The following is a 12,166-nucleotide window of genomic DNA, read 5'->3' as shown; positions in this document are numbered from 1 at the left end:
GTTTTGTTCACCTGCATTCCTGGAAGTGCAATGCAACCTCTACCGGGATTGTCAGAAAACTCCAGCTGCATATGATTTGATTTTAACTTGATTATTTTATTAGAGGTGTGAGTAGATGAGAGGTTTACTAAAGTCCTGTGTACTTTGTCTAAAGCACATCATTGCTAACCAAGTTGGTGTGTTGGGACACTGTAAATCCTTTGTGCTGGTTTTACCCATTGTGGCCCTAGCTAGTACTTCTGGATGTTTCCATGCCTGTTTTCAATGGAAACCCTTGTATTTAAATTGAAAGGAAAAGCTAGTTATTTATCTTTTGTGACAGATATAATCCTGCAAGGGGATGAGAAATTTGACCTGATACTGAGGGCATCAGCATTGAGGGATTCTTTGTATGCACAAACTCATTCAAGTTCCCAGCAGGATCAGGCCCCATTGGACATCCAGGATGTGTAGAATGTTACTTCTTCCTTTTTGCATGCAGATTGCAATGTCATTTTTTTGTAACTCTGGTGGGTTTTTTTCCCTTTTCTGTGTGTGTTTTGTTTATTTTAATTCATAGATCTGAATATGTAAGTGCATTTCTGCTATATGGAATTAGTGTATATGAAACTGATGAAGTATTGTGTATTAGATTTTCCATTTTTCAGGCTAAGTGCACAAAATTAGAAGGGAGAAAAATGGTCAAACACTTGGTTCAAAGTAATTCAATAATGAAATTGTTGACTATAATTACTTTAAATGTAATTCAGATAGATCCAACTGGAAGAATTATGGAGGAGAAATGTATAGCAGAGCTGTCAGGACAAGGAAAAATAGATACTGCTAAAAAAGCCTACACTACATCTATATGACATATTAAATTTACCTTAAAAGAAATTCCCTGATAAGTACATACCTGTGCTTAAAGAACAGAATCCTTTCCTTTTGTCTTTTACAGCCCACACCAGCATACTTTACACAGTTCAAAACTGTTGATAGCTCAGAGAATTCCTAAGTTAGCAAAGATGTTTTTTGAATAATACAATCAGCTTTGCATTGCTTCTGGAGTTTCAGCAAGTTTTTAAGCAAATATACTATCTTCAGACTGTGGTTTATATCAGAGGTTTATATCACACTAAAGAAAAAAAGCCCTCATTTACCTGATTTTGGATGTTTATTTCAGCATTTGGATTCCTAACAAAAGAAATGCAGGGAGATGTATCAGCTCCATCAAAAAGCAACTAATAAAATACAATTTAAAACATGGAGAGGAAGTGGCTACAAACATTAAGGAATTTGGGGTCGGGGCAAGAAGTGTTTGCATTATTTAAAAACCTACAGCAGCTTCTTTTTTTTCTCCCAAATCAGACATTTTACTTTTGTCGAACAGTTTTTGAACTATTAACAAATGGAGTCAAATCTAGCAAAAGTTTGCTGCTTTTTCAATTAATATCAAATTGAGGAAATGGCTCTTTACACTCTCGAGCACAGACCATTTCAGTGGACTCCATGTAAATACAGATTTCTTCACTGGTTACTAATGCAAAAAATATGCTTATGGTTAACTATTAACCTATGCTTCCAAATAACACTAATGATTGCAATGTGCTGGAATAAATGCTCATGTTTCATGGGATGAGAACAGTCCTGTTCTCTTAAGCTTATCTAATCAAAGCCTAATCCTGCCTTTACAGCCTTTGTTAAATGCACTGGTATTTAATATGCATCAATAAATAAACTTTCAATTATTGTGCAGTGAGCATATCCAAAGATAGCATGACAATGTGAAACTACTGGTCTATCTAGCAATTATTCTAAATAAAGAATGTTGATGATGTGCTTTCCCCCCTCCTTTTATAATGGATAATTTAGATTTTCTGACATTCTTTTGCAGTCTCATAATAAGGAAAATAAATTAATCTAGGCAAATAAAATTCAGAGAATTGAATTTTTACACCATCTAAATACATCTCCCCACTGTGACTAGAAATGAAATTATTTGGTTTTAAATGCATATGATCTGTTCTAAATAAAAAAGACCAACTGATGAAAATTTTAGTGTTTGTGAAAGGTATTTTCAAAAGTTTGCCAAGTGGGTAGTGTGTGATATATGTTGGTGTGCTCTGAGCTACTGCATTCTTTTGTCTCTTTGAGTAGGCTTTTACAACTAGTTAAGGACATTATGCCAAAAGCATATTAATTAACTGTAGTACAACTACCAGCCCAGCCGGGTTCTCTGCTCTATCCATGTCTATTTTACCTTCATTTTTTCAAAAGTTTCACTGTTGCTTTAGTGTATTCTTTGCAAAGAGTCTTTCTCACGGCATCTGTTCATTTGTACTTAGTGAAACATCAATCTACTCAGGTTCTTCTGCATCTCTGTAATAGATGTCAGTGTTTTGGTAACTTTATAAGCCAAGTATTGCAGAACACAGATAGGGTTTGTTTGGTTAGTTGGTTGGTTGGTTTGTTTGGTTTTCTAACGAGCCAATGAACTTGTGTGTTGTTATGCAGTTCTGTGTTACAGAAACATTAATATTTTGCCTTTTAAAAAAGCTTTCAATAAATCTCATGATGTTAGAAGAATTTTAGATACTGATTACTTGCAATTGACTCTTGGTGTTTTGCTCTTCAGATTTCCAGCCAAATTTAACAAAGTATGATTTCTGGAACGCTTCTGATAGTTGCTCATTAAAATTGCATTTTAAATACAATCATGTAATTGCATGGTTTCTATAATTTCACCAAATTTCATGATATATTTACTCCCTTTGAAAGGCTCTGGTTGAAACATCCGAAACAATTAGCAAAAAATATTATATTAATGCTAAATGAAAGAAATAGATCTGCCAAAATCTTGGTCTCAAAGCTGCATTTGTCAAAAGCACTTCTCTGAATGATCTTTTATAGGATAACTGTACAATTGTTAACAGACATTTTTCTCATGTTGTCAAAGTATTTGAAAAATGAGAGAGAAAGAGAACACTCAGGAAGAAAAAAATCCACAAGTAATCAATGGTGTGCTCAGGTGGAGTGAGATTTGCAGTACTTGTACCTATAAAATGTAAGGCTCAATTAGAGGTACTTTGCAGTTTTCAGCCTAAATTTAAATGATTTGGTGATTTGAAAATACATTAATCCCCCCCAAAAATAAAAAGAATCCAAATGCAAATGAAGGCAACAACAATAAAATATAATTGCAAATGAATCTGTTGCTTTATTCATTTATTGTGTAATTACTGCAATCCTTCCCACCTTGTTTTCAGTATTTCTTAATCATTAAGTCGGAAGCATGACAGCAGTGCCAGCCCTGGCATGATTCTCTTTGACTAAAACCTTGTAAATTAACGCAATTAGCACAGCATCATCCTGCTAATTAACTTCCAGTGTCTGGTGCAGTGGTTTTGCAAACAAGGAAGAGGGAGTCAGAAGGGAATAAACATGCCATTCTGTTACCAAACTGTGTGCTGTGTTAGGTTTAGCTCAGCGAGGCTAAGCTGGCCATGTCAGATGCCAGAGTCAGGCAATGAAGAGCTAAAGGGGTTGGGGAGAAAAATAGGAGGGGGTAGAAGCTGTCAAAATAGACTGCAGTAATTCAGAGGGGAGCTAGTGCCACAGATGCTTCATTTCGACTAGGCCTCCTCCTTATCAGGGAATCTATGCCAGAGGGCACAAGGCTGTTTGCAAAAATCACTTTTGGTAATACGAGAGAGATTAAGGAGGTCTATTTGATACAGCTGTACAAAACCCAGCTATGTGCCTACCATGCATAGGTACGAGTTGGAGGGAGTTATCTTAACGCTTGTAAATTGCTCGTAGTCGATGCGGTGGATTATGAAGAGGGGGGATAATTCACGTCGCATTGTTTATATGATTAATTGGTTTTAAATGACAGTTGCTTTTTTTTTTCTTTTTTCTCTTATTGATAGGTTTGGTATTGGTTTGTATTGTTTGTTTTGTTTTTTTATCTTTATAGCAAGCTGTGGAAGCCACAGAACTTTTAGGGACTTGGCTTCATTTCTTTTTCCTTTTCTTCATCCTTTTTTTTTTTTTTTTTTGACTTTTTTTTTGCTTTCTTTAACCCTCTTTCTTTGTACCCTGGAGGCTGTGAGGCAGAGAGGGGGAAGAGAGAGCAAGCGAGGAGACCAACAGACAAGTCATGCTTGTGTTTTTTTTCCAGAGCCTCAACAACAGAACTGAGAGGCAGAAAGGAGCCAGTTGTAATTCATACCGAGTTGTAGGCTTTGTGTGATGAAAGCGACAGAGCGCTGCCTGGGAGATTGCTTTGCTGCACTCCACGAAGCAGATTTGAAACTGTCGTGGACCACTTTAGATGAGAGTTGGATTATGGAATGACCTGCTATGTCTGTGTCATATTGTTCTGCGCAGGGTGCATTATACTCTGCTAACTAGGTGTTCAGTACCAAATAAGAGAGGTATCCTAGATGTGATCTGTCAGCTGTGTCTCATATTTTTATATTGGTTAAAATATAAAACTGAAGCAGTGATGAAAGAGGACAGAGCAGTTGGATGCCTTGTATGTTAACAGTAAATATGCACTCAGAGTGTTTAAAATGTGCTGAACCTTATTTAATTATTTTGAGAAATCTAGCATTACCTATATTTTTTAAACAAACAAATAACCCCCTACTGAATTGGTAAAAAATGTGGCTACGCGTGTATGTGCCTGTAATAAACCAAGCAGTTCATACTCCTTCATAAGGGCATTGCATTTTCTCTCCTTAAGGGCTGGTGGTGTTAAGTACAGTGTTTCAGAGAGCTGAAGATGTTCACAGACAGTATGTCTGAGAACTCGTTTAAAAGCATGTGAAAAAGGCTGAGGTCACTGTTAACTTTGTTGTTTCCTGCTGCCCTAGGCTTGAAGATGCAGTGGACGCCGGAGCATGCCCAGTGGCCAGAACAGCACTTCGATATCACTTCAACCACTCGGTCCCCTGCCCATAAGGTGGAAGCCTACCGGGGGCACCTGCAGCGCACCTACCAGTATGCCTGGGCCAATGATGACATCTCGGCTCTGACCGCCTCCAATCTTCTGAAGAAGTATGCAGAAAAATATTCTGGCATTTTGGAAGGCCCAGCGGAGCGGCCCATTCTCAGCAATTACTCTGAAGCTCCCTCGGGCCTGGTGAACGGTCGGAAGAATGAAAGTGAGCCTTGGCAGCCGTCGCTGAACTCAGAGAGCGTGTATCCCATGAACTGTGTCCCAGATGTCATCACCGCCAGCAAAGCTGGGGTAAGTGCAGCCCTCCCTCCCACAGATGTCTCGGCCAGTATCGGGAGCTCTCCTGGGGTGGCCAGTAACCTGGCTGAACCCAGTTACTCCAGCAGCACCTGCGGAAGTCACACTGTTCCCAGTCTTCATTCAGGGCTCCCATCTCAGGAATATGCCGCAGGATACAACGGCTCATACTTGCATACCAGTTACAGCGGCCAGCCAGCACCTGCACTTCCATCCCCTCATCCATCCCCCTTGCATAGCTCGGGACTTTTACAGCCACCACCACCACCACCACCACCAGCCCTCGTTCCTGGCTACAATGGGACCTCTAACCTCTCCAGTTACAGCTACCCTTCTGCCAGTTATCCTCCTCAAACCGCTGTTGGCCCTGGGTACAGCCCTGGGGGTGCCCCGCCACCCTCAGCTTACCTGCCTTCAGGAATCCCTGCTCCAACCCCTCTGCCCCCAACCACTGTCCCCAGCTACTCCTACCAGGGCCACGGTCTGACACCCATCGCGCCATCTGCCCTGACAAACAGTTCAGCCAGCTCTCTGAAAAGGAAAGCTTTCTACATGGCAGGGCAAGGAGAAATGGACTCCAGTTATGGAAATTACAGCTATGGCCAACAGAGATCTACACAGAGTCCCATGTATCGAATGCCAGACAACAGCATTTCAAATGCAAACAGGGGGAATGGTTTTGACAGAAGTGCTGAAACATCATCCTTAGCATTTAAGCCAACAAAGCAGCTAATGTCCTCTGAACAGCAAAGGAAATTCAGTAGCCAGTCCAGTAGGGCTCTAACACCCCCATCCTATAGTACTGCTAAAAACTCACTGGGTTCGAGATCAAGTGACTCGTTTGGGAAGTATACCTCCCCAGTAATGAATGAGCATGGTGACGAGCACAGGCAGCTCCTCCCTCACCCAATGCAAGGCCCGGGACTTCGTGCAGCTACCTCATCCAACCACTCTGTGGACGAGCAACTGAAGAATACTGACACACACCTCATTGACCTTGTTACCAATGAGATTATCAACCAAGGACCTCCCGTGGACTGGAGCGACATTGCTGGCCTAGATCTAGTAAAGGCCGTCATTAAGGAGGAGGTTTTATGGCCAGTATTGAGGTCAGATGCATTCAATGGACTGACTGCTCTACCTCGGAGCATCCTTTTATTTGGACCTCGGGGAACAGGCAAAACATTAATGGGCAGATGTATAGCTAGTCAGCTGGGGGCCACATTTTTCAAAATCACTGGCTCTGGCCTTGTCACAAAGTGGTTAGGGGAAGGAGAAAAAATTGTCCATGCCTCCTTCCTCGTGGCAAGGTGTCGCCAACCCTCAGTGATTTTTGTTAGTGACATTGATATGCTCCTTTCCTCTCAAGTGAGTGAAGAACATAGTCCAGTAAGTCGGATGAGAACCGAGTTCCTTATGCAGCTGGACACTGTACTGACTTCTGCTGAGGACCAAATAGTAGTAATTTGCGCCACGAGTAAACCAGAAGAAATTGATGAATCTCTTCGAAGGTACTTCATGAAACGACTTTTAATCCCACTTCCTGACAGCACAGCGAGACACCAGATAATAGTACAACTGCTCTCACAGCACAATTACTGTCTCAATGACAAGGAGGTTGCACTGCTTGTCCAGCGCACAGAAGGCTTTTCTGGACTAGATGTGGCTCACTTGTGTCAGGAAGCCGTGGTGGGCCCACTCCATGCCATGCCAGCCACAGACCTTTCAGCCATTATGCCCAGCCAGTTGAGGCCAGTTACATATCAAGACTTTGAAAATGCTTTCTGCAAGATACAGCCTAGCATATCTCAAAAAGAGCTTGATACATATGTTGAATGGAACAAAATGTTTGGTTGCAGTCAGTGATGCTACTTTAAAAAAATGTAATGAATGTTGGCACACACAGAACCTGCTACATAGGGTAGAGAACCCTTTTCAGTAGTGTTAAAATTGCAAAGGGTACTGGGAAGACTACAATTTACCTTGCCTCTAAAGAGCCAGGGTATACTTGAAGGAAAAGTGCATCAAACAAGAGCTGCTGATCTGAAAAAGCCACACATGACAGAAAGCGCATGTTGATGCTCAGTTCTGTTCAAGCTAGACAATACTCACCAAGGAGCAAGGTGCAAGTGGGTTGATTTCAGAAGGACATGAACCCTGTGTGTTGATTCCATTCTGCTGTTCTTGAGATTTAGTTGCTGTCAAGTGCCTGAAGTGGTGCTTTATTTTTTGTTTGCCTCACAATTACATTGGTGGCATGTGCTAATATAAAGAGCTTTAACTTCAAACATTATTGGACTAAAGAGATGAACGGTTGTGTTGCAACAGAGAGCCAGATTTTTGCTATTCTAAGAGCAACAGTATTCCTCAATCCTGTCTGTTCTGTGGTGTTAAACTAAGAACAGGTAAAACAGGGTAATGGTAATCTGGACCTTAATTTCTGCAGTTCATTTCTTTTAATGTTCTGTCTGCAAAAACTCAGGAAAGTGATTGTGATTTGTACAGTACCTCAAAGGAATGTGTTGAAAGCACTATGTACTGCTGAGAGTTATAGGCTAGGCTTCAATGTTACTTTATATTAAATATGTATGTTTACCTCAACAATTGGAAAATGGCAAGGAAAATCACTTTGAATGTATCCAGGAAAAAACTAAAGTGTGATATGACTGAAGCTTTACAGTTTTTAAAAATAGAAACAGAAGCATTTCCCAATGTTCAGAAATGGTTCTTTTGCCAATTTGTCAGATCATACCAGAGCAGAATGATTTTTCTTTTGGTGAACTGTAAGAGTTTTCAGCATATTGCGCCTTGATAATTATGTGATACAGTCTTTAGAAGGTGCATAAATGAAAAAAGAGCCACTTAATTGGTTTATGTTAGCATCTGGAACAGTCAAACGTAAGATTTGGTAGGATTCTGAGAGGCAAATTACCTTAAACTGTGACGGCTGGCCTTTGTTGTGTGGCTCTAGTCGTAGTTTTGAGGTTATTTTGGTGAAGCTGTAGGGAGTGGGATCAGTGTAGGTCGCTGGCAGAGCTATGGATTGCAGAGCTGTTTATAGCAATGCAGTGGACTGTGACCAAACAAACAGTACAAATAACAAAACTGAACCCTCAAAGTACATTTACTTCCCTTCCCAAACTGTAAAGTTGAGTTTTTGTTGTGTATGTATGGCTTCATTGTCCTTAATGCAATCTTCATTTAGCATCCACTAGAAATCTTTCAGGCTGGAGTGTGCCCACCATTATTTCTACCTCAGTTTTGTTATGTTTCTCTTGGAAAGCAAAGTAAGAAATAGGGCAAAAAACACCACCAACACAAAAGTCAGATTACATTAGGAATGCAAACCTGCTAAACAAGTTTCAGAGCTGCTGTTTTTTCCCCTGAAGTCAAGTTTTTCTCTATGTTAGTGCTCTTTACCCCCTCCTTTTTCCTCCTCCAAATATACATATTCTGGTGTCTTCCTTCTGGAAAGACTAGCTGGCATGTGTGGCATTTTGCTCAGTTCTCCCCCACCCACGCCCACCTTTCTTTTTATCCTTTAATGCTTTCCTTGAAACTCTTTTGGTGACAGCTGACTGATGTTGGGTAATGTCTCTGAGCTGGAGCAGTGCATATCGCAGCTGCCCAAAGCCTCTGCCATCGCATAAACAAAACAGCCTTGCTTTTTTGAATGTATTTTTGTTTGTTTACTTTAAAGAAACAGTAACAAAACTGTTGCAAAGCACTGGCATTTAATGTTTCTCTTACGTAATGTACGTTCAAGACCATTAAATAAATGCACTGAAAAGCCCCAAGAAGAGAGATACAATTCTGTTACTAGGTCATGTTTGTCTTCTCAAAAATTGTACAGACCTTGTCCGTTTTGTTAAATCAATGGCAACATTTAGCATTCAGAAAGCTAATGAGGGATTTTGTGATATTGCTGGAAATTTGTGACTCTTGATTATTACTTTCCTTTATTTTTCTTTTAAGATATATATATATTTAGATAGAACATGCTGAAAACAGAGCAAATAAACCAAAATCTAATTTAAGATGGATTCCTGGCAAACATTTTGTCTATCTAAAACTTTATGTTTTAAGCATGAGTACCATTTTAAAAACAGTGCCTTTCATTAAGGATATAGAAAGTAAGACCTAAATACATCACCTGCCTTTCTTCCTTTTTTTTTTCTTTTTTTTTCCCCCTTTTCAACAGCAATTACAGCCTATGATCCTTGTTATGACCCAGTCTTTCTGCGTCCCCAAACCTCTACAGGCTGCTTCTTCACCCTGGTCATTCCACCCTCCTCATATTTGGGAGATCCTGATGTTCCCATTAGCTGTAGGTTCACAATGATCACACTGCGAGTACACTGTTACAGATTGCTGACCCAATTTCTGTCTTAGACATTGCCTTTCATATCTGCCATTGAGCTGTGCTCATTTAAAAGGCTCAGACAAGTTTTGATAAACTGTTTCTCCTAACCATACTCCTAACAGACTTTTTTGCAGCTTGTAAAATGAAAACTACACACTAAAGTGGGGAGGTTTTCCCCCTCTTTATCTAGTAGCTAAACCAAAAGCAAACATAATTGTAGATGGTCCCTTTGGCTTCCAGCTTTAAGTCAGTCTCTTTAAAAAGTCACTCTGGGAAATGGGTTTTTCAAATGTTAACCAAAGTGAGAAGCAGGCAGAAACTGAGATGGTGTGAAAGATTACACACACACACATGCTCACCAGCTCCCTGTCTTGATTCGGTTATGGGGCAACAGAAGTGGAAGACTTCACTCCTCTTACAACTGTTGTAAGGAGGGGAAAATGGAGCCAGATTGTTACCCAAATCTTTCCTTACCAGCTGCTGTTCTTGGTATCACTCTGGGAGGGTGCCTGTTGAATTTGGTGAGAGCTTGGACAGGAACTGCCAACAGGAACACCTCAACCCTTTTCCAAGTGTTTCCTGGCCACTCCTTTGGTGCAATTCGGGGCTGAGCTGTCTAAAACTCATGCCATGTCCTGTCTTTCTTATTGCTTTCCTTCCTTCTCCCACATTCAGCCCATTTTGCCCCTAGTTAGCAGGTTTCGGCATGCTGCTGGTCCTTCATCCCTCAGCAGCCTTCTTGTCAAGGAGGGTCCAGGAAGGGCTGAAGCACAATCCTGAACTTGAGCAGGTCCTAAAGGTTAGGATTGTTGTTGAGAAGAGAGACAAAATGTGTTTAATGGTGTTTTCAGGATGAAATATTTGCTGGTCTTTGACATTTCCATGATAGAAAGCCGTTTGTTGTGTTTTACATTTGGGCAAAGCTGGATGCTGCTGCCACAGAAATGCCCAAGTGGCGCCTCCCTGCCACTGGCACAGCCCTGAATTTTAAGGAGCCTGAAATGGTTAAAGAGCATCTGCTGTGTCAGCCTATCACTGCAGATGCTTTACGTCGTATTTTTATGTGTGGATTCCATTCTGCATCAGCTCATTTTCTTTCTTGTACCTTCAGTTACCTCCAGTAACAATTCAGCAACAAAAGTAAAATAAATTGGGGGAATATTTCTGCAAGCTGAAGGATCAATATTAATTCAAGGAGGAGTTCATAATGACCTTATGTGAGACAGAAATGGAAATACTCTATACTTCTGGCATGTTTCTCTTCAAAATATTTAGAACATTAGTGACAATATATAAAAGTTTGCTGACTGAGCTGATCAATGGAATGTGAAGGCAGTTTACTTTAAGGCTATTTACTTTCACACGGATTATTTATCTATTAGTCAGTCTGTATTCTACTCAAACGCAGATAGATGGGCAAAATGTTTTCTTGAGCATTACAAACCTACCAAGGGGAAAATCAACCATCTGACTAAAATACATAGGCCAAACACCATCTGGGTGTCTTTACCAGCTGTGTGGAGGCTGTGCTCTGTAAAATGGTACAAAGTCATATTTAGGTGTTTTTTCATAGAATGTTTCTTTAGGGGATTGTCTAGTTAAAAAGATGCAAATTAATTCCTGCATCAAGGTGTTAATACATTGAAAGCAAATTTGGGGATATGACCAGGATTTTCACTGTCTGCAGATAGATATGACTTTACGTAAAGGGCTGTTCTTAAAATCCCCCTGCATTTTTCTCTCAAGCACTCCATCATGAGGGAGAGTGCATTACTCAGATCTGAAGGATACACTTTGTCACAAAACAAGGCCACCAAAAGTTGTAGGGCCTCCTACCCTTTCACTTACACCAATCTGAAGGTGGAATAACCTTGTTGACTTAAAGGAATTACTCCTGATTTCTGCCCTTGTTAGAAAAGTCATCCCTCCAATGTATAATCTGTCTGTTGGTTTTCATCATCAGCTCTGAAAGCTAACCTTGTCCTCACAGCACTAACTCCTTTCCATCTCGTATGTGTGCATGTGTGTATATAATATTTATATGTGCATACACACCGTGTCCAAACAATAGCTTTGTCTCTTTACTGAAAAAAAAAAGAAGTCATTTAATTGTCTGCAGATTTATATGAAGCACATTAGTAAACATGGATATATTAGTATTTCAGAATTCAAAAAAAGCCCAGCTGTGCTGGTGACTAACCAATACATGAACTGAAGCTCACACTCTGCAAGGACCTTTGGTTGACATTCGATTTTGAACCTGCCAGATGCATTTTTGTGAACCAGGGATACTGCATGAAGTCATTTAATTGTCTGCAGATTTATATGAAGCACATTAGTAAACATGGATATATTAGTATTTCAGAATTCAAAAAAAGCCCAGCTGTGCTGGTGACTAACCAATACATGAACTGAAGCTCACACTCTGCAAGGACCTTTGGTTGACATTCGATTTTGAACCTGCCAGATGCATTTTTGTGAACCAGGGATACTGCATCTTTAATGAACAATACTCTTTCCTTTTTTTTTTACAACACAAGCAGTGTAGCACTAGGCACTGCAAT

At 40.3% G+C, this 12,166-nt stretch overlaps 1 protein-coding gene across 1 annotated transcript; it reads left to right on the top strand.

Moving 5' to 3' along the window:
- The first annotated feature begins 2,322 nt into the window (after positions 1 to 2,322).
- FIGN (fidgetin) lies at positions 2,323 to 8,491 on the top strand. The gene is made up of 2 exons (XM_009079727.1): positions 2,323 to 2,344; positions 4,857 to 8,491. The coding sequence occupies exon 2, from the start codon at positions 4,865 to 4,867 to the stop codon at positions 7,103 to 7,105; it is 2,241 nt and encodes a 746-aa protein (XP_009077975.1). The 5' UTR covers positions 2,323 to 2,344; positions 4,857 to 4,864; the 3' UTR covers positions 7,106 to 8,491.
- The last annotated feature ends 3,675 nt before the right edge of the window (positions 8,492 to 12,166 follow it).

The sequence above is a fragment of the Acanthisitta chloris genome, unplaced genomic scaffold, assembly GCF_000695815.1.
Source record: "Acanthisitta chloris isolate BGI_N310 unplaced genomic scaffold, ASM69581v1 scaffold9708, whole genome shotgun sequence".
NCBI lineage: Eukaryota > Metazoa > Chordata > Aves > Passeriformes > Acanthisittidae > Acanthisitta > Acanthisitta chloris.
Note: the sequence above shows the minus strand (reverse complement) of the source record. Positions and strands in the feature narration are given on the sequence as shown.